Source organism: Podarcis erhardii (assembly GCF_964252035.2).
Source record: "Podarcis erhardii genome assembly, chromosome: 15".
Classification (NCBI taxonomy): domain Eukaryota; kingdom Metazoa; phylum Chordata; class Lepidosauria; order Squamata; family Lacertidae; genus Podarcis; species Podarcis erhardii.
The window spans coordinates 24,407,462-24,435,178 of record NC_138505.1 but is presented as its reverse complement, the minus strand read 5'-3'; the positions used below and the strand labels follow the sequence as shown (position 1 = coordinate 24,435,178).

General features: G+C 46.7%; 2 protein-coding genes across 22 annotated transcripts in view; both read left to right on the top strand.

Annotated features, from left to right (window-relative positions):
• GAL3ST1 (galactose-3-O-sulfotransferase 1) overlaps positions 1-9,710 on the top strand; it is a 36,060-nt gene extending 26,350 nt beyond the window's left edge. For 13 of the 17 annotated variants that reach the window (XM_081841962.1, XM_081841961.1, XM_081841971.1 and 10 more), the window contains 2 exons: positions 4,896-5,029; positions 6,823-9,710. In XM_081841962.1, coding sequence (XP_081698088.1) covers positions 4,905-5,029; positions 6,823-7,966 — 1,269 coding nt within the window. In that variant the 5' untranslated portion in view covers positions 4,896-4,904 and the 3' untranslated portion in view covers positions 7,967-9,710. The other 4 variants (XM_081841968.1, XM_081841966.1, XM_081841965.1 and 1 more) reach the window with 3 other exon arrangements.
• Positions 9,711-13,213: 3,503 nt separating this feature from the next.
• LOC309330333 (uncharacterized protein) overlaps positions 13,214-27,717 on the top strand; it is a 69,810-nt gene continuing 55,306 nt past the window's right edge. For 2 of the 5 annotated variants that reach the window (XR_014151409.1, XM_081841832.1), the window contains exons 1-9: positions 13,214-13,788; positions 15,583-15,779; positions 17,213-17,328; positions 18,951-19,048; positions 20,515-20,695; positions 21,255-21,363; positions 21,821-21,912; positions 23,462-23,556; positions 23,692-23,826. Coding sequence is in view for 4 of the 5 variants with exons in the window: in XM_081841832.1 (XP_081697958.1) it covers positions 13,716-13,788; positions 15,583-15,779; positions 17,213-17,328; positions 18,951-19,048; positions 20,515-20,695; positions 21,255-21,363; positions 21,821-21,912; positions 23,462-23,556; positions 23,692-23,826 (1,096 nt within the window). In the remaining variant the exon portion in view is untranslated. Of the gene's footprint in view, positions 13,789-14,159; positions 14,694-15,582; positions 15,780-15,990; positions 16,179-17,212; positions 17,329-18,950; positions 19,049-20,514; positions 20,696-21,254; positions 21,364-21,820; positions 21,913-23,461; positions 23,557-23,691; positions 23,827-27,717 lie in introns of those variants that run through there. The other 3 variants (XM_081841833.1, XM_081841834.1, XM_081841835.1) reach the window with 3 other exon arrangements.

Sequence of the window (27,717 nt, the reverse complement as noted above, 5' to 3'; positions counted from 1 at the left end):
GGAGGAGTAACCCAGAACCAAGGTGTGCCTGCCCTTATATAAACATTTTAAATTCCCTGCCCTGGAGCTCAAGACCACCCCTCCATACATCATACATAGATCACAGAAGGGGTATAACCCAAGACCACCACCCCACAAACATCATACATACATCACAGAAAAGGCAGTCTAAAACAGAAATTTGAATGTTGTTTATCTCGTCTTACAGGTTACTTGTTTAATGATCATTTGATTGGATTGCCTGGGGAGCCTGGCCAGTCTTTTGCAATGATAAATACTTAGTTCCTGAGCCAGGTCACAGGCTCACACCCTATTAACATCTTAAATGTGCCCTTTAGACAGGATTTGTGAAGGAAAATACAATGGGGAGGCGCTTCCATTTTCCTTTGACCTTGCAGAAAACATTTGGTCAATTTGGGAATCAAAAATGGTTTCAGGTCGGTCTTCCTGTGCTGATCTATGTATGTGCTTGGTTGGTACACTTATGAACATTTAACACATATCTAAGACCTCAAAATTCCTATCACACCTGCCCTTATTTAGACATTTTAAATTGCCCGCCCTGGAGTCCAAGACCACCCCCAGAAACCTCATACATAGATCACAGAAGGGGTGTAGCCCAAGACTACCCCCCAGATACATCATACCTACATCACAGAAAAGGCGGTCTACAACAGAAATTTGAATGTTGTTTTTCCTGTCTGCCAGGTTATCTGATAATGCCTTATCTGATTGCCTTTCCTGGTAGTCTGGCCATTCCTTTGATATTGTGATTACCCCATTCCTGAGACAATGGGAAGGTTCCCTCACCCCCTCCCTCCTTGCAGAGAAAACATTTGGTTAGTTTGGGAGTCAAAATGGTTTCAGGACAGTCTTCCTGTGCTGTTCCAGACATGCGGTCCACATATCTATGTATGTGCTTGGTTGGTACATTGTTGAACATTTATTATATACATAAGACCTTAATTTTTTTTATTACACCCCCATGCAAACTGAAGGTGTAAATATGTGAATAAATCACATTTCTTAAAGCTACAACAGTCTCTGCCAAAGAAGCACAAACCCTGGGTGAGGGCCTGGAATCCTATGCACTCCTCAGACTTCCGGGTTAGCGCGAACGGCTAATGGCGGATTCCCTCCGAGCTCCGGAGGGAATCGGCTCCGCTGAAGACGGGTCTTGCCGTGCCGGCGACACAGGGACCCTCAGAAACCGCAGGCGCGGAAGCCTGCGGACTTGGTGACTCGGTGGGCACCTTAAGCGCCCTCCCCGACCCACGAAGAGCCTTTTTAAAGGCTACGGAGAGGGTACGGAGAGTGGCGTGGTGCTGAGAGTAGACCGCTACTTCAGTGGAGCGAAGCCGCGAGCCATGGCCGGAGAGCGCTGACTTTCTTCCCAAAATTCGGACTGGATAACAAAGGACCCGTGAGTAGTGGAAATTGGACTTTAAAAAAATTTACCTTTTGAATTCGGCACGATCGGGGGATGTGCTAAAGGGAAGTCCGCACCCCCTCTATTTACAGACGATTCAAAGCAAGGAACGGAGAATTAAGGCGGAATGATTACTGTTTTGATGATTTAAAAGCTTTTCACAAATTTGATAGAAGAAGTTTTTTGTGCTGGAGAGAAAGGGAGGATCTTTGGAACTTTGTGTGTAATCCCCCCCCCCAAAACCCGGGAGTGTCCTGTTTGTGTGCCGGAGGAAAAAGTGAAAGGAGTTTGACAGCTGTCAAAGGAGCTGTCAAACGGGTGGACAAAGTTAAGAATCTTGTTATTTAATAACTCTCTGAATTAAAGGTGATACATTTGAACTGAGGTGGTTGGAAACAAAGTAGTGATAACAACAAAGTAACAGACTGTTGGAAAAGGACTACCAAGTAACTGAAAGCCCCCTAGGGGGAATTAGTGACATTACAATGGCTGCAGAGGGAAAATTACTGGCGGAGATAGAAAAAATGTTCTTTCTCGTGGGAATCCTGCAAGAGCAGAGTATGGCTATGAGCAAAGCATTTACGACCTTGAATTCTAAAACAAACAACTCTGCTGAATGCACAAAGGATATGTCTGATAAAAAACCTGCAGCTGAGCAGGAAGAGATGCTCTTGGAATTGACAGAGAGGAAAGAAGGAGTGCAGACACTACAAGTGGAAAACATCAATCAGGAATCTACACTGTTAGAGTACGAGCAAGAAGACCTTTGGATTACAAATCTGCGAAAGATGAGAAAGAAGAAGAGGGAAGTCCCTGGAGTACTTGGAACATTAAAACTAAAAAGAATAAAGCAACATGATTGGGACTTTCCTCTTGAGTATGGAAAAGTAGATGATCTTTCGCAGCAACCACTTTTAAACATTCTGGATGAAAGAAAATTTGATGTGACTCTGATTGAACTCCTTCGGGCTCTTAGGATCAACAAAAAGGACTACCAATATAATTGGCGGAGAGGGACTAACAGAGAATTAAAGGCCTCAGATGTGAGGAATCCGGGCTAAGAACTATTTTTTGTTTGTTTTTTGGACATTTGTTTGGGAAGGGACAGAAACCGGGGCAGGGAGGGGAGAGAGAATAGAATTATAAAATGTTATGATTTGCTTATTTGGTTAATGTGACCTATAATCAATATAATAAAGGGAAAAATTTGTGGAAGGGAAGTTAGATCGACCTTAAAAAAAAAGAAATTAATGATTATAACAGAATCGGATAAGTTGAATATAGATAAACAAAAAGAATTAAATTTTAAAAGTAATATTAATATGTTTAAGAGACTAGGTAAGAACTTGCTGAATTAATTATTGGAATTGGGATGTAAGAAGAGGGGGTGGGGGAAGTCAATGAAAGAGGGTAAAGAAAATTAGGGTATGAAATTGTATTTGTTTGTTTTTGTCTTTGTGTGTGTGTCTGTTGTTATAAAATGTAAAAACCCAATAAAAATTATTAAAAAAAAAAAAAAAGGAATCCTATGCACTCTTGCTTGGCAGAGAGGGGAAGGCACCCAACTGTATCTTTAGTTGCCAGGCAAATAATAATAATTCTCTTCCCCCAGGCCTTTGGCTAATTAACAACTTAAGGCCCTTTAAACTGGCAGGGGTAAAAAAATAAACACAGGGAGGGCAGCAGGTTGAGGAAGGCTGGTTGGATACCCAGAGCTCCTTCAATCAGACCTTCCTGGCTGCCAGCCAGGGAGCAACCCATTTGCACTCTCTCCCAAAACTCTTGCCTGCCTGCCTGCCTGCCGTGCCCATTGCCAGCTCTGCCACTGCAAGGCCCCAGGAAGTATGTCTCCTTGGCCTGACACAGAGGACAATGCTGCTGCATTGCAGACACTCAGACACTGGGTGCTCAGGCATTCTCTCAGCCTCAGAAAGGACCAGGCATTTGCTCCATCCAGCCACTGAAGCTCCTGGAGCAACTCTGAGGTCTGATTTCAGCAGACTCCTCCTGCGGACAGCAGGCAGGTGCTGTAGCCTTTTCATGTTTCATCTTTGCTCACTGCTAGCAAGGAGGTTGCTTAGCAAATTGTTAGGATAGACTAGAGGGAGGAGGGGTGTATGTCTGTGTTTGTGTGTGTGTGTAGGATTTTTTTTGGGGGGAGTGCATTACAAAATAAGGAGCCCTATGGGATTGTGTGCTTTGTTTATTCTCTGGCTCAAATTTTTCCTGCCAGCCTTAACCAGATGAGAGGAACCTTAGACTCGGGGGCCAGATCTGGCTCTCCAAACCTCTCTGTCCGGCCCTTGGAACTCTTACCAGGCCACACCCCCTTCACTGGCCCTGCTTTGTACCCTCCTTGAGTGGTTATTGCGCGGCTGGAATTTGTCCTTGAACACCAGTAATGTCCCTTGCTTGCCCAGAGGCGGGTATGCAAGTGTGTGTAGAAGTTAAATTACTGCACAAAGGTAACATCCGCATCAATTGCCCCGCTCACTTTTGCCTCCACACTTGCCCACCACTGACATGTGGCCCCCAGAAGGGTGCTGACCTTTAAAGCCCTAAACAGCCTCGGCCCAGTATACCTGAAGGAGCGTCTCCACCCCCATCATTCAGCCCGGACACTGAGGTCCAGCACCGAGGGCCTTCTAGCAGTTCCCTAATTGCAAGAAGTGAGGTTACAGGGAACCAGGCAGAGGGCCTTCTCGGTAGTGGCGCCTGCCCTGTGGAATGCCCTCCCATCAGATGTCAAGGAAATAAGCAGCTATCCTATCTTTAAAAGACATCTGAAGGCAGCCCTGAAGGCAGGGAAGTTTATAATATTTAATGCTGTCTTGTTTTTAACACTTGATTGGGAGCTGCCCAGAGTGGCTGAGGAAACTCAGCCAGATGGGCGGGGTATAAATGATAAATGATTATTATATTATTATTATATCTAATAGGGAATGTGGCCCTCGTTCTGAAAAAGGTTCCTTGCCTCTTCTCTTAATTAACCAAGGCTTGAAACCAGGGATTAGGGAACTATAGTTAAGCAATCTGCCCGTGATTACAAGCCTCTTTCGTATCTGTTGGCTCTGACTCTTCTCCCTCCCACTTCAGTACCTGCAAGTTCAAGAGGAAGGTGTTCAGCAGGTGCCGAAGAGGCAACAGAGACGGGGGGGGGGGGGGAGAATACCAAAGGGGGGCAGCCGCTGCTGCCACACCTACATTGTGTGGAATGGACCTCCTGCTAAGATGGTATCTACAGGAAACCCTCAGCAATCAGTTGGGTATATAAGGCGTGAGGGGATCTTTAGTTCAGAGACACCTTCCAGGCAGGTAAATAAAACACTCAAGGTTGAAAGCAGTACCAGTGACAGGTGTGGTCTGGGGTGAGTTCTGAGGGCCGTATGCAAAGAGCTTCTTGTGTTCTTGCTTCTAGGAATCTGCCCATGAATTCACTGCCCTTTTTCTCTGTTTTCCTTTTCAGGTGATCGCGATGGTGCATCAGGGGAAGAACTGGAAGTCCATGTGTAAGGGCCTCATCCTGGGGACTCTCCTAACCAGCTTCATGCTGCTGCTGTACTCCTACGCCGTCCCACCCTTACAAGTCAGCATGACAGAGTGAGTGAGTCTGGTGCACATAGGAGAAGACGTGTGGACCAAGAGACCATGAGTGGAACCACAGTCTGTTCTGCTTCCACAGAAAGGCTCTCAGAACAGAATATATGCATGAAGGAGAGTAAAGGGATTGAGCCCTGATGTGGTAGAATGGACTGTACCACTTCAGGCAGCAGGAGGGGGGGGGTCTGTTTTCTTTCTTTTGGAGGCATGCAGGAAAATTCCCTGCAAGTAGAAAACTTGACGCATGTGGGGGCTGGGCAAGAAATGTTATCCTTGATATGCTAGCTTTCTGTTTTCAAGGAATTGGGTTTTTGTGTGTGGGAGGGTGTTGGAAAGCACTGTACTGGTACAGTCAACTCTGCCACTGGTGAATATGTCCCTCTGGAATCTCCAATGTGGCGCCTGTAGCCTCAAAGCACCCTCGGCCACCCCTCGGTGCCCACCAAGGTCCTCTGCACCTCCCATTTCTTAGCAAACTACAGTTAAGAAAATGTGGTGAGCATGTATCTAGGACACTTACTAGGATCTGTGTTTCCTTTTAGAATAAGGAGGCACAGTGGAGTCTGTAGTGTTTTTATGATATATGGTTTATTTACACATATATACAACCTGAGCCTACTATGGAGGGGTTCAGAGCAATAGCACCCCAAAAGGGCCCCTATACGTGTCTCATAGGCATAGCAGAGTTGGGTTTGCAAGCAGAGAAATCAGCCATGTTCTCTGTGTCTCTTTGTCACAGCCAGCTCACATAGAGCTCAGACCCCGCTTCCTCTCTTTGCCAAACTGCTTGCCAAAATGGCACTTTTTCCTGTGTTTGGTTAAGTCATCCACTTGGAAATCCTAAACCCCTTTCATCTCTGCCCACCAACACACAACTGAAGGAGGAACCCCTCCTTCATTATATGGTATATCTTCACTCACTGTAACCCTGGAAACTTCTCCCTTCCAACTCTATGATTGACTTTTGCTAAATACCTAGAGCTCAAGGTCTCCTGCCTTGTTGATGGCTTTCTTTATGGGTTAATGGCTCTGCCTTTGCTCCATAATCGCCCATCCCCAGGCCTTTCCCTGGTCAGGAAAACAAGTCCAGCCTGTATTTTTACACTGTTGAATTGTTGTTGTTGTTATTTATTAAAAAAAATATACTGCCCTACACCTTCAGGTCTCAGTAAGGTTCAATGTTAAATCCACTGATTAAATTCCAACATTTACTAAAGCCAGGAATTAGGGGTTTGCTTAAATTCTAACCCCTTTGCTTAATCCAGAGATTTTAGGGGAGTCTTGCCCCCCACAAACTTAAAACAATATATTTCAGGTGTCAGAGGTCATGGTAAAGAGGTGTATCTTGAGCATATGGTGAAAACTGTTTGATGAAGATACCAGATGCACCTCTGTGGGGAGGGAGTTTCACAATTCAGGGACTACCACAGAGAAAGTCCTCTCCTGGACCACCATTCTCTGGACTTTGGAGGGTGGCAGAACTATCTCTGCAGATCTTAACACACAAAGATCTTGTAGTGATGGAGATGGTCTTTCAGATATTTGTGGCCTAGGTCATTTAGGGATTTAAATACTATTAAGAGCATCTTGAATTGGGCCCAGAACACATTGGCAATCAGTTACCTCCTCTAGCAAACCATATTCAACTCCTGAAAATGAATGTCCAGTGGAAACTGGAAGCTAGAGGAAGGTCTAGGACCTTTGCCAAGCATAGCGCAGTCAAGGAAAATAGTGAGAGAGCTCCTTATGCATTCCTGGAGAGATCCTCATTGTCTACCTTGCTTTCCCCTTAGGGTCCCAATCCCCTACTCGTGCTCTTCCTACCCTTCCCAGGCTCGGCTGCCGGCTTTGGCCAATGGTAGCCACAATCCACAGAAGTGTCATCCCAAGCTGGACATCATGTTCCTGAAGACCCACAAGACAGCCAGCAGCACCATAATCAACATCCTCTTCCGCTTTGGGGAGAAGCACCGCCTGAAGTTCGCCTTTCCCAGCGGACGCAACGACTTCTACTACCCCTCCTTCTTTGAGCGGAGTCAAGTGCAGGACTACCAGCCTGGCATGTGCTTCAACATCATCTGCAACCACATGCGCTTCCATTATGAGGAAGTGCGCAAGCTGCTACCAGCCGACACCATCTTTGTCACCGTGCTGCGGGACCCCGCCTACCTCTTTGAGTCCTCCTTCCACTATTTTGGGCGCCTCATTCCCATGACCTGGAAGTTGTCAGACGACGATAAGCTGGCCGAATTCCTGCAGGACCCTTGGTGTTACTATGATCCCAATGGATTTGGTGCACATTACCTCCAGAATCTCCTCTTCTTCGACTTGGGCTATGACAGTAGCATGAATGCCAACAGCCCTCTAGTTGAACAGTACATCCGTGAAGTGGACGAGCGTTTCCACCTGGTCATGCTGGTAGAGTACTTTGACGAGTCATTGGTACTTCTGAAGGACTTACTCTGCTGGGAGCTGGAAGACATCATCTACTTCAAGCTCAACGCCCGGAATGATTCCAGCGTCTCCAGGCTGACGGATGAGCTCTACCAGAAGGCCACGGCCTGGAATCTCATAGACGCCAAACTCTACCACTACTTCAACGCCACCTTCTGGCGCAAGGTTGAAGCCTATGGGCGTGAGAGGATGGCCAGGGACGTGGCCAGGCTTCAGGAAGAGAATGAGAAGATGAAGAACATCTGCATTGACGGGGGCCGCCCGGTGGATGCCAGTGCCATCCAGGAATCCGGCATGCAACCGTGGCAGCCGTTTGGCAAAAAGACCATCCTGGGCTACAATCTGAAAAAGAGGATCAACAAGAAGCACCGGAAGCTCTGCCGCAAGATGCTAACCCCTGAGATCCAGTACCTGACGGACCTGGGGGCCAACATCTGGGTCACCAAGCTGTGGAGCTGGGTGCGCGAGTTCCTCAAGTGGTAGGAGGGCCGCACAATCCCTGTTCCTGACAAACATGCCCCGTCCAAGAGAACAACCAGGTGCTTTCATTTTGGTCCTCCCAACCATCCGCCCCCCTACCCACACTTCTACTTTACCTTAGCTGGTCAGATACGGCTCCTGCTTGCCACCAGCCAATGCTTGAACTAGCCTCAGAATGAAAAGGGACAGCAAGCTTGAGCGGTTAAAAGGAGAGGAATGGCCAAGGCCAAGGGAAGGCACTATCAAATCATCCATTTGGGCCCAGGCTGTGCCAGGAGGGGGATGTTGCGGCACAGGCAAGGGCTGAAGTAGATGGGCCCCCACCACCCCTGGGTGCCATGCAGAGTCCAAACACTTGAGCCGGCCCCACTGTTTCAGCTGAGAGCAGAGCAAGCAGCCGCAGGCAACGGCATCAGGACACCTCTGCCAATTTGCAGCATTTTGCTAACTCTTTAGAGCTCTGATTTTCTTCCTCTTGACTCTCGTTTCAAACTGCTGTGAACAGTGATGGATGAGCTGCCACCACCCTGCTTCCTGTGTCCTCCTGGTTGGGAGAAACTTGGGGGAAGTGGCTGCTTGTTTGTGCTTGTGTGGCTATTCGCACATGTATGTGTTTGCATGTATTGACAGATGCTCCTTTCTAAAGAAGGGAAGTCAACGCACGTGTAATTTGCTCACATCTGCAGGGATGGACAAAGGATGTGCTGGATGGGCAGCACGTTTCTGAACATGTGCGCGAAGACGCAAATAGTGGACGTCTGTCTATGGGCATATCTATACCACAGACTTAAAACTAGTTAAATCAGGGGTAGCAAACACCTTGCCTCCAGATGTAGTTGGGCTGATAGGGAAATTCTGATGGGGTACGATGGAACCCAACAACATCTGGAGGGCACCACGTTGGCTAACCCCACATTAAATAGTAATTCCCCTGAGAATCCGGGGCACTGTAATTCTGTGAGAGGGAGGCAGAGACCCTGGTTAGCATCCTCGCTGTAGGAGAGCTCCCAGGGTGGTCACCCTTAGCAGTTAAATCAATAGCCAACTGCTATGCATGTGTAGTGTAGATATTGTCCGTGCGGGGGACTGAAACATTACTGCGAACAGATTAACTGTGAATGAGTGTGTGTGTTTGTGTATGTTAATTGCACACGCAAGTTAAGCTCCAACACAAAGGTGGCCTTTTGCCCCTGCGTGTTGTTGGCAGTGCACTCCTAAGACTGAAACAGCCCAGTGTCTTTTGCTACGTGGGGGGATGATCGAGTGTGTTCCTTTGTGCACTGAAATCTGCCTCTGTTTCAGGATTGCGCAAGCCACAATGCGTGAGAGGCAACAAGAAACTGTGGATTGCACTGACTCACCTGGCAGCGATAGACTGGACAGCAGCCTTTGCCCACCTGGACGCATCCAGATGTTTGGCACCACAGCTCCCATCAGCCCCAGACAGCAACCACTATCCGGGGCTGATGGGAATTGCAGTGCAGAAAGAACATCAGGAGGGCCCAGGGTAGGCAAAGGCTGCTGTACAGAGTACGTGAATGCCAGGATTGACACACTTCCTTTCCTTTTAGTTCTAGGAGAACCATCAAGGGCACTGTTGACTTCCTCAATCCTCTATAGGTGGGGAAAGATCCGCCACGTCCTTAGCAGATCCCTCTTTTAATCACATTCTGGTGCTTACAAATAGCTGCTTTGGAGGTATACAATAAAATGCCTAGTAAAACTGGGACTTGGGTTTGCCAGCAAAGGCTGCTCGCTCGCTCTCTCTCTCTCTCTCTCTCTCTCTCTCTCTCTTTCTTTCTCTCTCTGTGTGTGTGACACTTAAAAAAAATGCTTAGCAGTTAGCAAGAAGTGTGGGTGTGGGTTGTATTGTTTCTTTTAAAGCAGCTTCAGCAGTGGTTGGGCCAGCAAACGGCATGAGGGTTGAAATGCTCTCCATCCGCTGCCATTGCCAACCCAGGACATTCAAACCACAATAAGCAACAAAGAAAGAGACCACATTCCCACCACACATTTATAGCGCTATGATACTACTTTAAACAGTCGTGGCTTTCCCTGGATAATTCTGGCAGCTGTAGTTTGTTGCCGGTCCTGTTAGGAGACCCCTAGCCATTCCCAGAGCTCTCTTTGAAGAGCGATTTATTGTTAAACCATGCTGAGAACTGTGGCTCTGGAATTGGGAATAGGGGGTCTCCCAGCACGAAGTAGAGCTCTTAGAATTCTTTGGGCAAAGCCATGCCCAAAAATAGTATCACAATGCTTTAAATGTATGGTGCGAAGGTGGCCAACCAAAAAGTGCCATGTCACCATAAACCCTCAGCCTCACGTGAGCAAAGGCTCTTTGGGAACATGGAACTATTGACCCTCTTGACGTATAGCTGGAAGACCTCAGGACTGCACACCATAAATACAAAGCACGTTCAACATTTAAAGCACATGGCTTCTTCCTGCAAAGAAATAGTTTCTCCCCCATAGAGCTACAATTCCCAGCGCCCTTAACAAACTACAGTTGCCATGATTCTTGAGGGGGGGGGGAGCCATGTGCTTTAAATGTATGGTGTGTTTACAGTGTCAGTTAAAGGTCCTTTAGAGCTGAGTCATTTCAGACTGAGTGCTCCTCATCAACTCAGGTTGAATTCTCCACCCTGGAACACTACCTAGACAAACCCAATCTGTGCCGATGTACCTCTTTCTGTGATTATGGAGGCCTGGGACTCCGGCTGTGTACACACCACACATTGCAAGCACACAGCTTCCCCTAAAGAATCCTGGGGACCATAGTTTACCTATAACGGAGCCAGTATTCCCAGCCCCCTGAACAAACTACTGTTTCCAGGATTCTTTTGAGAAAGCGCTGTGATTTCAATGTATGATGTGTGGATGTGACCTTTGTCATCATCTTCATCACCCAGCAGAGCCATTTTCCATACACCTCTGTGGGGTTGGTCCACAGGATGCAGAATGTCGCTTGTTGTCTTCCTCCAAACTTCCACCGTCCCTGCCAGAGCTAATGTCCTCGCTGGTTGGAGGGTCCTGGAGTTTCTCTCCTCGAAGAGGAGGTATCAGCCTTGACAAATAACGGGATCTGATGAGGACTAGTGTGCTTACAGGGAGGGCTCCACTCAGAATGTGAGAGAGGAATGGTGGGAGGGAGGAGGCTTCCCAGTTGCTGCTTCTCACTGCAAAAAACGAATAAAACAAAACCCAGGAGAGGCGTCTGCCTACACACCATACATTTAAAGCATATGGCTTCCCCCAAAGAATCCTGGGAGCTGTAGATTACCCTTCACAGTTCCCAGCACCCTTAACAACGTCCAGTTCCCAGAATTCTTTGGGAGAAGTCGCATGCTTTAAATGTGCACAAGTGAGTATTTCCACCACAAAGGAGTTGCTTAGGAACTGGGTGGTGCTAAAAGGCAACCAAAATATGGGGAGTGTACTCAGAAGGGTACGGCGAGGGAGATCCTTTTGGGGCTCCCCCCCCCTTTGCCCCATGTATGACTTCAGGGACAGCCAAGGTGGGGCCCTCCGGAAGCCGTTGAACTTCAGCTGCCACCAGCCCCTGCAGCCAGCAATGGTTAGGGATGATGGGAGTTGTAGACCAATAACTCAAGGGCACCCTGTTGGCTACTGCTGGTCCTACTGTGACTGATAACAATAGTTCAGAACAGCATCACTTCCTGTCTGTTCCATCACAGTGCTCTCTCGCTTTCTCTGTGTATATATACCTACAAACACACACCATTAACTCAGTATACATGCCTAATGTTCTCCACTTGTAAAGATGAGAAATTTTAAAAATCGCTATAATTTTGTAAAATAATTATAATGTAAGGCTGTTTATAATACAAAGGTCTTTGAGCTGTTCACTCTTGATTCTTTTTTCCCCACTTGTAGTGTTGGGGTGGGGTGGGGTGGGGTGTGGCGAAGGAACATGGCTCAGCGGTAGAACATCTGTCTTGCATGCAGAAGGTCCCAGGTTCAATCCCCAAAGGCAGCATCTCCAGGTTGGGCTGGGAGAAACTCCCTGTCCAAAACCCTGGAGAGCTGCTGCCAGTCAGTGCAGACAATACTGAGCAGGATGGACCAATGAACCGACTCGGTATGAGGCAGCCTACGTGATACCAGCTAGTGAAGGAATTGCAGAGCAGTGTTTCTGGAGCTCAGCAGAGCCTATCTAGTGATATCATCACAGGAGAACCTCCCAATGGACAACTGTATCCCATGAGAATCAGAGCACTTCCATTGGCAGTTGCCATTTGGGGGTGGGATTCAATCACATTCTGGTGATTTCAGGGTGCACAACTGATGCTGAATTGGTGCTCTTCCACAACCAACCTGTCTCTTCGCCCCACCCATCAAAACGAATGTGTTGTGATAAGGAAGGCTTCGCCACGACTCCTCATCTGTATAAAGGCCTGTATTTGCATACATTTGCGGTTAAGTATGAAATGAGAATTAAAAGCACCTCTGAGCACATGTAGAGAGCCTTTCTCTCCTCACAGAGTAACTGCAGGCTCCTTGCTACTTACCACACATGCAGAATTAAAGAGCAAGGCTTTTACACAGGTCTGGGCCTCTGGCACCTACACAACCCCTCAATTTTCCTTGAGAACACAATAATCTATCTGGGAGTGAAGCTTCTCCAAGCTGATAGCTTACGGGGGTGTTTTGTACACCACCCAGAAATTCAAACCAGCCTTTCACCATTGCTAGAGTTGCCAACTGACCAGGCGGGGGGGAGAGCACGAAGTATGCTCTTTGCCTTTAATGCTGCTGTTGTGCTGTGAATATTGTTAGGTGACCCACACAGAGATAAGTGTCATCAGCTGCTAACATCTGCTTATCAGACTATTGTTAAAGACACAGTTACAGTGGCTGGTTGAAAAAGCTGGTGATTCTGCACAGCTCTGTATAGGCTGAAAGTATATTGCCCAGTTTTACTTGCTTTTATCATTGCAATAGTTTTATCTGTTTTTGTAATAACTGTATATATTGCATTGGGACCTTATGCTGAAGAGTGGACAAGGAAGTTTATAATAAATAAAACAGATAATGCCATTGCTGTAACCATTGGGTCATCCTTCCCTTTAACAGGTTGCATCTCTCTCACCCCTTTGGGTAGATGCATGTTCCCAGCCCACCCCCATTAAAGCAGGTACATGGTGATAAAACTCAACAGTGCTTTTCTAGCAGAACAGACCCCAAACGGGCTGTTTGCAATAAGAAAAGTGATTGTGGAGGGGGAAACAACATTTTACATCTGGTGTGCTCCCTCCACCGGTTTGGGAAATGGTATGTCCACACGATTAACCACAATCCACATCAATCCTAGATGTGTTTTGTTGGGTTTTTTTAATGAAATGTGCTACATTTTGATGCATTCCTCCCCAAACCCACTTAAATCTGAATTGGAAAAAGTTAGCTGCGTTTTAAGCCTGTAATGTGCACATAGACTAAGACTAACCGTTTGATGGGGGCGGCATCCAGCTTTTGCATACACAAATGCTCAGTCGACAGAAGAGCTCAGATGCCCTTTTATCACCAGCGTCTTCAGCGTCTACCTCTGGGGAAGGTTGCTCCCTTCCTGATGGAGAAGGAGGCTGATCAAAAGGAATCCTCAGCACCTGGGCCCTGGGAAAGTAGCTCAAGCCGCCCCCAGAAGGTGGGAGCAGGTATAAACAGGAGCTTCAGAGTAAGCTGAAGGGCTGGTGTCTACCTTCTTTCTGAACTGGAAGCCGAGAGCGTCAATATGCGGTTGCAGAAGAGGAGCTTGGTGGTATTTGCCTGGAGTTTGGTGGTTGCTTCTGCTGCTGCTCAGAGTGGTAAGTTGCATCATCTTTTCTCCCGCAAATTGCATTTCTCTCCTTGCATTGGGAAGGGCTGCTGGGCTTGCATCTCCTTTGCTGTGGGTTTTGAGGCTTGAGGGGGTATTTCTTCTTACTCTCTGCACTCTACAAGCCTCTGAGGGAGGTTTATGTTGAAAACAATAGGGCTGAGGCCCTCCAGTGGCCAATGTGGGCTGAGAAGGCACTTGAACCCAGAACTGCCCCTCTCCTACCCTTGCATCTAGACCTGTTTTGTTCCTGCATTTCAAAATATCGTTATGGCATTATTATTGCATTTATACCCTATCTACAAAAGTACACAGGGCAGCTTACCTAAAATCTATAAACCAATACAGTGGTACCTCAGGTTAAGTACTTAATTCATTCCAGAGGTCCATACTTAACCTGAACCCGTTCTTAGCACCACTTTAGCTAATGGGGCCTCCCACCGCCGCTGCTGCACGATTTCTGTTCTCATCCTGAAGCAAAGTTCTTAACCTGAAGCACTATTTCTGGGTTAGCAGAGTCTGTAACCTGAAGCGTATGTAACCTGAGGTACCACTGTATTTAAAAAGCAACATCCACATTTTTGCGGGCGGGGTGCACATTACAAAATAAGGAGCCCTATGGGATTGTGTGCTTTATTCTCTGGCTCAAATTTCTCCTGCTAGCCTTAACCAGATGAGAGGAACCTTAGACTCGGGGGCCAGATCTGGCTCTCCAAGCCTCTCTCTCTGGCCCTTGGAACTCTCGCCAGGCCACACCCCTTCACTGGCTCTGCTTTGTACCCTCCTTGAGTGGTTATTGCGCGGCTGGAATGTGTCCTTGAACATCAATAATGCCCCTTGCTTGCCCAGAGGCGGGTATGCAAGTGTGTGTAGAAATTAAATTATTGCACAAAGGTAACATCCGCATCCATTGGCCTGCTCACTTTTGCCCACCACTGGCATGTGGCCCCCAGAAGGGTATCTACAAGGGAATGTGGCCCTCGTTCTGAAAAAGGTTCCTTGCCTCTTCTCTTCACCAAGGCTTGAAACCAGGGTCTGAGGCTGTTTCCAGCAATTAGGAGGAGGAATCTCATCAGCCTTCACTGTGGTTAGCACTGATGCAACAGGGAACTGTGGTTAAGAGTAGTGGCGTAGAGTGAAATTCAAAGACTATATATGTTAAGATCATTTATTTGGAAAAGCTTGCAAATACCAGATAGGCTTAGGATTTAAATATGTAATGTTAGAGATTAATCTGTTTAAAGTTAGAAGAGAAAGAAAGAAAGATGGTAAGTGATTAAGTTAATTTTATGAGAAAATTGTTTTTGGAAAACTGTTAAAATGATATACACTGAAATTCAACTAGGGGGATTTGAGGAAGTCACTTAACAATGTTAATACAGTTTAATACTCCCATTGAGTATGGGAAGAATTTGCTGAAATAATGAATGAAGTCAGAATACAAAAAGGGAGGTGTGAGGAGGTCCAAGAAACAAGTTAATGAAAGGATGTAATTTGGATTTGTATTTTTCTTTGTTATCTATGTTTTTTGTTCTTTTTTCTATTTTGTTGTTATATTTTCTTGGTTTTTGTAATTTTTTTTGTATTTTTGAAATTTTGAATAAATATCATTTTAAAAAAAACAGTTGAGATTTTTGTTTGTTTGTTTGTTTGTTTGGGAAATCAATAAAAAAAATTGGAAAAAAGAGTAGCGGGGTAGAGGCCAGCTCCTTCACACAGCAAGCCTGTGATTACAAGCCTTTTATGTATCTGTCTGCTCTGACTCTTCTCCCTCCCACTGCAGTACCTGCACCTTCCATGCCCTATAAATGCAACAGGACCAGCATCCATCTAGTGGTCAAGATGGACCCTTGGGACACAGGTCTCAGGCTGGAACCCCAATATCTGCACCTCGGCCGCTGCTCCCCTTCCTTTGAGGACAACCGGCAGGGCTTCTTCCACTTCCAGTACCACTTTAAGGAATGTGGCTTTGCACGGCTGGTGAGTTTCTGAGGGGCCAGGATTTTGCAGGCTGCTGTGGTGACTTGCCGGTCACTCAGGAGGCGGCTGAAGAATGTTGCTTGTAGGGCGGAAGGTAGGGAGCCCAATAGTAGGTGGCACCAAAGCCAATGTCAGAATGAGTTAACAACTTCTTGTTTCTAAAAAGGCAACACTGAGAATAAGGAGGTGGAAGGGGAACTCCAAGTCAGCCTCAGGGACTAGCTGTGTGAGTAAGAAGGCAAGCTGGTGGGAGCTGGCTGAGGACAGACTGAGGTTGGTGGGGCAATGCCCCCTTTGTCCTAATGGACCAGCCTCCATTGAGTTCCTCATTGAGGTTTGGAGAGAAATGCCCTGAAGCTTCTCTGTGTCTCAGGAACTGAAGCAGGCTCCCATTTCAAGGTAGGTACAGTGGTACCTCGGGTTAAGTACTTAATTCGTTCCGGAGGTCCGTTCTTAACCTGAAACTGTTCTTAACCTGAAGCACCATTTTAGCTAATGGGGCCTCCCGCTGCTGCCGCGCCGCCACCGCACAATTTCTGTTCTCATCCTGAAGCAAAGTTCTTAACCTGAGGTACTATTTCTGGGTTAGCAGAGTCTGTAACCTGAAGCATATGTAACCCAAGGTACCACTGTATATTACTTCCATAGTAAAAGTCTGTCGTCTATGCATTGCCAAAAAGAGGAAATGGGGGGGGGGGCCCTCGAAGGGTGAACATGTGAGTAATAATCTTTGCATATGCATATTGTTGTATAAGAACAACAACAACAATAAATAACTTATTATTTGTACCCCACCCATCTGGCTGGGTTTCCCCAGCCACTCTGGGCGGTTCCCAGTAGAATATTAAAAACACCATAAGACATCAAACATTACAAACGTCCCTAAACAGGGAATTATCATTTATTTCATCTTTGAATTACTTTCCATGAGGCATTGATTTGTACTACAATAACCTATATTAAACAATTTAAAACAATTGCATACATAAAAATTAAAAATACAAAATGGGCTGCATTAAAATAAATTTATATATCTAGATGCCAAGTCAGAATTTTTGACTTCTTCACGCGATACATTTAAGCATCACATTTCCACTTTAAATAGTCATGGCTTTCCCTAAAGAATTTTGGGAGCTGTAGTTTATTAAGGGTGCTGGGAGTTGTGAAGACACCCCCTATTCCCCCTTGCAGAACTACAATTCCCAGAGTTCCCTAGGAAGAGAGGTTGAGGGTTAAGCCATTCTAGCTATTGTAGCTCTGAGAGGGGAATTTGGGGGGAAGTGGGGTCTCTTAGCAACTCCTGGCACCCTTACGAACTACAGCTCCCAGAATTTTTAGGGGAAGCCACGACTGCTTAACGTATGGTGTGAATGTGGGCTTTGGCTGAGCATCCAGAATTCAGATGCTAATGTCTCCGTTTTTTATTCTTGCAGATCTGTGGCGCAATGGTAGAGTATTCTAGTAGCCTGGTCTACAGGCCGCCATCCACCCGGTCCGATCTCTACAGCAGGAGCCCTTTCATGGAGAGGATTAACTGCACCGAATATGAGTAAGCACTGCATGTGTGGACATGGGAAAGGCAATTTGGGGTGAAGAGGATGGATGTCAGAAGTGGAGCTGAAGTTGTGAATCCAAACACGTCTCTGTTAAGAGTTCAGCTGCGGGAGGAATGTTCCTGTAAAGTTTTTTTTTCCTTTTGCAGCAGAAATCTGCTAAGAATATACGTACAGTCTGATATCTGCAAAAGCCACCAGGAAAGCTTCCTGTTGGTATAACACAGCATTCTTAAGGCAGCAAATTGATTTTAAAAAAAATTCTCATATAGTAGTTCATAAAAGCATGCAGGTTACTTCCTTGGAGCAGGAGGGGCGCAAATTAATAATAATAATAATTAATAATAATGGGTGGCGCAGTGGGTTAAACCACAGAGCCTAGGACTTGCCAGTCAGAAGGTCGGCGGTTTGAATCCCCGCAACGGAGTGAGCTCCCGTTGCTCGGTCCCTGCTCCTGCCAACCTAGCAGTTCGAAAGCACGTCAAAGTGCAAGTAGATAAATAGGAAGGTAAATGGCGCTGCTCTGGTTCGCCAGAAGCGGCTTAGTCATGCTGGCCACATGACCCAGCCAATAAAGCGAGATGAGCGCCGCAACCCCAGAGTCGGTCACGACTGGACCTAATGGTCAGGGGTCCCTTTACCTTTACCTTTATTTCTACCCTGCCCATCTGGCTGTGTTTCCCAAGCCACTCTGGGCGGCTTCCAACCAAGGATTAAAAATACATTTAAAAAATCAGTCATTAAAAATTTCCCGATACAGGGCTGCCTTCAGATGTCTTCTAAATGTCATATAGTTGTTTATTTCCTTGACATCTGACAGGAGGGCGTTCCATAGGGCGGGCACCACCACCAAGAAGGCCCTCTGCCTGGTTCCCTGTAACCTCGCTTCTTGCAGGGAGGGAACCGCCAGAAGGCCCTCAGAGCTGGACCTCAGTGACTTGAGGCTGCCATCTTATACACAGTTAGCTGGGATTGGAGGGTGCCAGGACGGGGAAGGGTGAGTTGCAGCATGTTTGGAAGATTTCTCAGAATGGTAGAGTTGTCAGGGTCCCCTGCAATGCAGGAATCGCAGCTAAAGAATCCCTGACAGAAGGCCATCCTGCCTGTTTTAAAACTTCCAAGAGAGTCCACCAGCTTCTGAGGTACAGTGGTACCTCAGGTTAAGAACTTAATTCGTTCTGCAGGTGTGTTCTTAACCTGAAGCACCACTTTAGCTAATGGGGTCTCTGCCACTGCGCCACCGCTGCACGATTTCTGTTCTCATCTTGAAGCAAAGTTCTTAACCCGAGGTAATATTTCTGGGTTAGCGGAGTTTGTAACCTGAAGTGTATATAACCTGAAGTGTCTGTAACCCGAGGTACCACTGTAGTTCCAGTCCACTGTTTGAACAGTTCTTAACCTCAGAAAGTTCTTCCTAATGTTTAATTAAAATATGCAAGTGAATTGTAAGGTTCCCACGCTCTCTCCAATGTAATGAAAATTAGCCCAGTTGCGCTGTGAGTTGGAACTTCGAAGTGGTGAATGCACAGCGCACATCTCGTCACTTCACTCCCCTAGTCCACAGTGAGGTGGCTCGCTGTAACACTCGCAAGGAGAGACTGACTCTCTTCTCTTCCAGCGCAGGGCGCTTGACGACTCCTCCTCCACAAGTGACAACAGTCATCGGCCATCTTTCTGCTTCCAGTGGGCTAATGTTCACCGGCACTTTAATGAATGGTAGGCAACAGGATCCAGCCGGGTGGGGGTGGGGGTGGGGAGGCTCGCAGTAGGCGGAGATAGATGCACTGATAGGTGGAGCCAATGATAGGCGCAGCCTCCTAATTCCAGTGGCATGTGTGATCGAACTGTGATAGTGCTGCCTGGTTGCTGGATGGAGAAGTATAAGATTCTCTGGGAGGCATCTGGTTAAATTTTACTTGGAGCAGGCACACTGAAATTGACAGATCTATCTTAGATCCCCTTTGTATACATTTAGAGCAGTATCGTGCCACTTTAAACAGCTGTGGCTTCTCCCAGAGCGTTCAGGGAACTGCAGTTCAGCATGCTGAGAGTTAAGAAGGACCTTCATTTCCCTCCCCGAACTACAGTTTCCAAGAGTTCCTTGGGAAGAGAAGATGATTGTTCAACAAGCCTGAGAATTGTAGCTTTGGGAGGGAAACGGGAGTCTTCAAATTATGCTTGACACCTTTAACAAACTACAGCTCCCAAGATTCTCTGGAGGAAACCATTGCCTTTTAGAGTGAAGAGTCGGTGTGGTGCAATGTTGGAATCTGGTTAGAGTGCTGACCAGGAACTGAGAGATCAGGCTTTGAATCCTTACTTGGCCGTGAGACTCACTGGGTGACCCTGGGCCAGTCTCTGCCTAAATGCAATGTAATAATAATAAATAATAATAATAATAGTGGAGGGATCCTTCAAGTTTCTGCCTTGTGGTTACAGAGTAAGAAAATAATAATAATAATAATAATAATAATAATAATAATAATAATAATAATAATAATAAATTTATATCCCGCCCTCCCCAGCCGAAGCCAGGCTCAGTGCGGCTAACAACAGTAAAATAATACAGCATTGTAAAATCAATTCATTATAAAATCAGTTCAAATCAAATGAATGGCAACCATTGGGCTAGAGTTATGTGAGGATTACCAGAGGAGGGGGTCAGGCTGTGCCTTGGCCAAAGGCCTGGTGGAACAGCTCTGTCTTGCAGGCCCTGCGGAAAGATGTCAAGTCCCGCAGGGCCCTAGTCTCTTGTGACAGAGTGTTCCACCAGATCGGAGCCACAACCGAAAAAGCCCTGGCTCTAGTTGAGGCCAGCCTAACCTCCTTGAGGCCCGGGACCTCCAAGATGTTTTTGTTTGAAGACCGTAAGGTCCTCCGTGGGACATACCAGAAGAGGCAGTCCCGTAAGATGTGTAATAAGAGTGCTATAAATGTATCGTGCCGATTGGGCCTTCATGATGTCCATTATTTCCAGTGGGTCTGCTCATGAGCAGTTGAATGCCACCCTCTGAGTTGCATCTGGGGAAATATAGGCAGCTGTAGAAAGAATCTTGCCCTTTGTTCCACCTTGCTCTGCCCACCCCTGGCATGTGCCCACCCTCAGAGGGTTCCCCCAAGAGAATGTAGGAAACTGTTTCCACTCGTTGCTCCTAAAAGTGCTGTCTCTTCTGTCTTTGCAGCGGACTTCAGCGCTCCCTCATCCTCCAGCGTCTTCCCCCTGGGCTCTCAGATCCACATTCAGTTTGCTGTACAGCGTTCCTTCCACCAACCGTTGCAGGTTTTTGTGGACGAGTGTGTGGCTGCCACAACCCCAGACCTGAGCACATCGCCCCAGAGTTACGTCGTCATTGCAAACCATGGGTGAGTCTGCACTGGGGGGGGGGGTTGAGTTCTGTGGATGGAAGGGGAACAGCCTTACCAAGCTTACCAAATAGTTTTGGAAAACTGCTACAATGATTTATATGGAAACTCAGCCAGGGGGAATCGAAGTCACCCAACAATGTTAACAAAAGGGGAATTATTACAGTCAGGATAAATATTCATTCATTTGTTTGTTTGTTTGTTTTTTGACGTTTTCTTTTTATGTTTGTGGATTTGTTTGTTATAAATTTGGAAAACTAATAAAAAAATTTTAAAAAAAAATAAAATAAGCTACCTCACAGGGTTGTTTTGAGGATGAAATGCAAGGGGGGCCTCTGCCTGCCACCTCTGGAGAAAAGATGGAATATTAATGCCATCAATCCACAATAAACTTAAGTGCCAGGTTATTTTTTTTTGTTTAAAGCTGCCAGTGTCGCCTGGATTTTTGCACCGAGAGACAATTGTGTAGCATCTGCTAAAAAAACAACTTTGGATGCATTTTGTCCTCTGAATGAGATGTGCTTTTAAAAACATATATTTCTTGTTGGGGTTTGGGCAGGTGCCTTGTTGACAGCAGGATTGCAAATTCCCGGTTCCTCCCTAGACAGACTCCAGAAGTGCTTCATCTTTCTCTGCAAGCCTTTGAATTCGTTGAGATAGATAGTGATGTAAGTAACTGAACTCTTAATAGGCCTTGCGCCAGTATTTCCTGAAGTAACCTCCAATTTTGCAGTGATACCTCTCATCTGCTGTTCAGCAGGCAGTTGTTGACTCATTATTACATGCTTTGTGTAGCCTCAGGGCTAGGAATATGTTTGAATGGAGGCGGAACTCCTCTCCCAGTACTACATTCTGTACTTTTGCATCGCGCCCAAGAAGCCACCTTATTCTGAGTCACGCCGTTGGCTCATTAAGCTGACTGGCAGTGGCTCTGCAGGGTTTTGAGCATCCGGCATTCCCAGCTCTTATTTGGAGATGTGGATAGCTTGGCCAAAAACAATTGGAGGGCTGGGGTTGAGGAAGCCTCTCTTGAGCATCTTGGTTGCCCACCTCCTGCAGCAACAAATAATAGTTAAGCATGGTCATGTATGACTGTCCCAGGAGCACAATCTATTCCTCTTGCAGGTTTACCTTCACTGCCAAGTTTTAGTCTGGGACCCAGCTGTACCCGCCGACCACATGAGGAAGGCCTGCTCGTTTCACAGAGATACGAACAAGTAAGGAATGTGGGGAATGGTAGTTCGTTAGAGGTTTTTGCCGAAGGGATCTGTGAATGGTGAGTCTTTTGGCTAGTGGGTGTTGAGTAAGACCAATACTGAGAGGCTCGTTCCAGACCCGCCAAGTGTCCCTTTTTTCCAGGGACATCCCTGATTTAGAGGAGCTGTTCCGGTTTCTGATTTGATTTCGGGATGTCCCGCTCTTCCTTAGTATATCCCTATATTCACTGGAGAAATGCTGGAGGTTATGGAGTTATCCGCCCCCTGAGCTGTCTGAAGGCAATCCTGTATAGGGAAGTTTCCTTAATGTTTATGATGCTTTTATATATGTTGGAAGTTTACCAGACTGGCTGGGGCAACCCAGGAAGATGTGTGGGGTATAAATAGTAAAATTATCATTATGGAATGGGATGTCCCTATTTTCATCGGAGAAATGTTGGAGGGTATGTTGTTCCAGGGATGTTGGACTATGCGTGTGCGCACACACACACAATGGGCAGGCCCTCAATTTCAACTTCAAATTTAAAAAACATTCCATGGGCATCTACAGCTTGCTCCAAAATAACAAGTCGGCAAAGAGCCTTTTTCTAGAGCAGAGTGGTCTCTTCGTCAGGCCCTGCTGTACTAGGGAGGGAGGGTTCAATGCAAAATCAGCAGTTGCTGTGGAAACCCAATTTTGTACATCGCTGGTAGGTCATCCCCTATGAGCCAGTGGCCGGGGGACCTTATTCAGACCAGTGACCTCATTCCTTCATATGCAGCCTTCTGAGGGGTGAGGGGTGGGGAGAGAGGCAAGTGGTAGGTGGGGCCAGAGGCAAAAGTGGGTGGAGCAACTCCTTTTTGGAATGGATGCTGTCATTCCAAGCCATTCAAAAGAGGTTTCTTCACACAGATACCCCTCTGTATCCCAGGCAAGCAAGAGGCAGGATCACAGTTCCAGGGACACATTGCCATTCCGGGGACACATTGCCACAGCCCCTTTAAGAGGGTGTAGATCAGGGCCAGTGAAAGGAATGCCCTCTGGGGCAGGCAGAGGCCTGGGGTTCCCCAGCCTCTGATGTAAGCAGACGCTGCATCAGAAGGAACTTCCCAGAGACATGAGGCTTGCAGTCAGAGCCTGTAAGCAAGACTAAATCAGTTTCCTTTCATCCTAATGCCTGGCGAAAGAATAAATCCCGCATGCGTGTGGATACTGAGAGGTCTGTGACTTTTGCAAGCCTCATCCACACTTTCCTTTGCTCCGTGTTTTCTGGACTTTCCAAGTCCTTTTCTTTTTCTTCTTCATTTTTCGTCCCATTGCTTTCTCTGGGAAAACCCACATTTTTTCCCTGCTGAATTGGAGCAAACAGCAAGCAGCAGAAAACCCAACCACTGCCTGTGTCAATTCACCAGTAAAATGCAGGTTTTCCTGGATGAAAGTGGTGGAATAAAAAGAACCTGCTTAGTCACAGACCTGGAAAGCCCGCAGCTGTGCCTATAAAGGCGGCGCAAAAGCAAGTGTCAATGAGCCCTTGAATTCAAAAGTTGACGGCTTTTCGTCTCTCCACAGATGGGAGCTCCTAGATGATCCATCCAGTTCTGTGTGCAGCTGCTGTGACTCGACGTGTGGAGTGACTGGGTCTCGCCACCAGAGAGATCTGGAAGGTATCTCTACACCTTTTTAATTTTGTTTGTTTAACACATCCCTGGAAATGGACAGGGCAGCTGTTCGACTCTGAGTATATTTCAGCAGCGATTGAGCTGGCTGTACCAAAATCTGCATCCGTCGTTTCTCTTCAGGTCTGTCTGTGGAAGCCCGTCCACGGCAATCGAACGTGGTGGTGACACATTTCACAATTCAGAAACTGGCTCAAAACGGAGACCACGGAGAGCTGGATGCAAATGGCTCTCTTGCTGTCAGGAGGAGTCGCAAAGGTAAGGTAAGTCATCCAACGATAGGCACTGGGCCAAAACCAAGGTGGTCTTATCTCTCTCTCTCTCTTTCTCTGTTTGTGTTATAAGAAAAACTGTTCCCTTTCCTTTATGGGGTATTCCAGAGCCCACATAGAGTCCTTAAGTGGGTTCCCTATTGGTAGGAGAAAGTAAGAAGCCAACCAGAGAATATTGAGAAGCAAAACAGCTAGTAAGCCTGATCTTTATTAACTGTTGCAACAGGGTCCCTACTCACCACACGCAGGAGGGAGGAGGAACCCTGAACAATGGTGTGCAAGCCCTTATACAGTGGTACCTCAGGTTAAGTACTTAATTCGTTCCGGAGGTCCGTTCTTAACCTGAAGCACCACTTTAGCTAATGGGGCCTCCTGCTGCCGCCGGAGCACAATTTCTGTTCTCATCCTGAAGCAAAGTTCTTAACCCGAGGTACTATTTCTGGGGTAGCAGAGTCTGTAACCTGAAGCGTATGTAACCTGAAGCGTATGTAACCTGAGGTACCACTGTACAGCTCAAAGGAGGACACCACTGTATATACTTTTGAAATTGCCCACTCTGTAGCCCAAGACCCACCCGCCTAAAACATCATACATACATCACAGAAGGAGGCGGTCTCCAGCAGAAATCCTGCCTGCCAGAATACCTCATAATGGTCACTGATTGCATTACCTGGGCAGCCTGGCCATTCTTTCGTGATGGTTAATAATTTAGTTCCTGAATCCAGGCCACAGGCTCACCCTATTCATACACAAATATGCCCTTAAGACAGGATTGGTAAGGGAAAAGACAATGGGAAGGCTTTCCCCATTTACCTCCCTTACTGCAGAGGAATATTTGAGGTCACTGGGAGAGTCAAAATGGCTTCAGGATTGCTCTCCCGTACTATTTCAGACACATGGTTCATATATTTAGATGTGTGTGCATTTCTGAATATTTATTCTATATTTGAGACCTTAAAATTCTTACAACAGTGTGTAGAGCCCTCTGTGGCTTGGGACCAGTTTACATGAAGGTTAATTGAATTGGGCCCAGAAGTGATCTGGCGGCCATTTACCACTAAATAAATTGGGTGTTTTTGAACAGCTGAAAGCATGCCAGAAATGCTAGGAGGGGTGGTGATGGTAAGGGCTGTAACTTGGCAACAGAGCATCTGCCTTTCTTGCAAATGGTTCAATCCTAGCATCTCTAGGTAGTATTACGGAAATAAAAAATGCCCTCTCTGAAAGCCTGGAGCATTGCTGCCGGTCGCTGGAAGTGCTGAGCTAGATGGACCAATGCTCTGACTCCCTATAAGGCAGACTCCCAAGTTCTTTCTCTCTCTCTCTCTCGGCAGGTGGAAAACAAAATATAATGCCGCCTGCTGTGGGTGCCCTTCTCCTGGAGCTGGCTGTGCTGGCTGTCCTGTCTCTGGGCTTCTGCTTCTACAACGGTTATCAGAAGAGACTCTGCCTACACCGCAGGGAGGTCGGGGACCTGATGACTCGGGCGCTGTTGAATGCTGAGCACAACTGTGGCAGCATTAATGCCAGTGTAGAATATGCTTGATTAAAAAAAATGAACCTTGCTTAGTTACACAGGACGGTGGTGTCTTAATGTGCCCAGCGCTTTAAAAAAAAAGAAAAACTTGTCAGTATGGAGGCAATGAGCCTATGCTGGTTTTAGAGCCCTTCTCCAGTCCAGAAGATCTAGAGATGATTTAAGAGTGGGAAGCATTTGTTCTTTCTCTTTTGGGTCAACACTAGGGTTGCCATATCTTGGGCCTGATCCAGCTGACTCTTCAGATGTTCTTCCTCGATTTCAGTTCTTGAGTTTTCCAAGGCTCTCATCAGCACCTGAGCAGCTAAACAGAGTTCAGTATGACTGGAAAATCAGAAGCAATGGCGAGTGAAAGGTTAATATTGGGTTGGGTGGGGACTGTGAAACTAGCGGGCAGAAATGTGAGAATTAGATTTTACTGGTCGTTGGACCCTTTCATTTCCTTTCCCCTCCTATAAAAACTACAAAAGAGACTTTTAAAGTTTAAATAACAAATACTTGCATTTGATTAAATATACAACGCAGGTAGGTGTTACTTAATGTTGCTAATACATCTTACACACCATTGGAATGGCAATGCTCATTGATTTGGGGAGGGGTGCAGCCCTCTCAAATATTTTATCGGGGCCCCCTGAAGACTCCCTAAGCCTGAGACTCATGCATGTGGCACTAAACATTTGCACATGTACATTAGAGACAAGGTATTTATTTCTTTATTATCATCCCAATCTCTGAGCAGTCGGAGAATCTAGGGCAGGGGTCAGCAACCTAAGGCCCATGGGCCACAAGCGGCCCACGGGCTCGTTTAACTGGCCCACGAGCTGCCCACAAACCGAGCCGCCCACTCGGCAAGTCCCAGCATGCTTCTGCGGCGCTGGAAATCGCGTCTGTGCAGACGCAGACACTGGAAATCACTGGTGTGGGCACAATCTGGCCCATGGAGGGATCTCCGCTGGAGTGAACTAGAACTTTCCCAGGGTTTGGTTTCCTTTGAATGAAGGTCAGCGGAGACTAATTGTCTCTGGAAACGAACAGGATCTGTTCCGGAGCCTCATTCACATCCTGAAGCGAACGCAACCCGCGTCTGCACATGCGTGGGCCATGATTCGCCGCTTCTGTGAATGCGAGTGATGTCATTTTGACCATATGTGTGAGCGGCGAAACCTGGAAGTAACACATTCCGTTAACTTCCGGGTCGCCACGGAGCACAACCTGAAAACGCTCAACCTGAAGCAACTTCAACCCGAGGTATGACTGTACGGTTTTGTTTACACATATATGCAACTTGAGCATAAGACGGAGGGGCTTGCAGCATTAACACCCCGAAATAACTTCCTTCTCCATTAGTCTCAGCTTTGTATCCAGCACAGAGCAAGTGTGTCTTGGCCTCCAACTCCCAGCCTGCTTCCAGCTCATCTCCTATACAATCCTCTGGCGTTTGTCCTCTTAGGGGTGTGAAGGCCCATCCATTTGCCTGGAGGGCCCCATCACTTGGTTTTAGCTTCTGTAACCTGGCTCATTATTTTGGGATGTTGATGGGGGTACTTAACTGGCACACCCTTGTCTCCAGAAACAGACAGATGCCAACCAATAAAGTCACTGCCTTACAAAGAAATGTGTCTGACTAAGGTACCGACATCCCAAAGGAGCAGAAAAGACTTTTTTTGTAAGTGACAACAGCAGCACGGATGCTACTAGCCCAGAGATGGAAGGAAGAGTCCCTACCAGAGAGGAATGGCAAACTAAGCTGTTAAACTACGCCGAAATGGCAAAACTGACCCGAAAGCTCAGGAACCAAGAAGACAAAAACTTCAAGAAAGAATGGGGGGGGGATTATAATTTAGGAGACCACTGCAAGCAGACGAAAACATTGGCAGGATTTTAATTTCACTTGTAATGTAACAAACACCATGGACAGATATAAAATAGAGATTACGAAATACAGTGGTACCTCTAGATACGAATGGGATCCGTTCCGGTGCCCCGTTCGCATCTAGAAGCAAACGTAACTAGCGGCGGCATGTCTGCACATGCACACGTCGCTTTTCGCCGCTTCTGTGCATGTGCATGATGTCATTTTGAGCGTCTGCGCATGCGCAAGCGGCGAAACCCAGAAGTAACGCTCTGTTACTTCCGGGTTGCCGCGGAGTGCAACTCGAACGCGCTCAACCCGAAGCGCATTCAACACGAGGTATGACTGTAATTTGCAGTTGAAAATGTTGACAATAGGACCCATGGAGGGGATGGGGGGGGGAGTCTTGAGATTCAGAGAAATGTATACAGATAAATATTCGGTATTGTTATAAATTTACATTTGTAAAATCAAATAAAAACAATTTT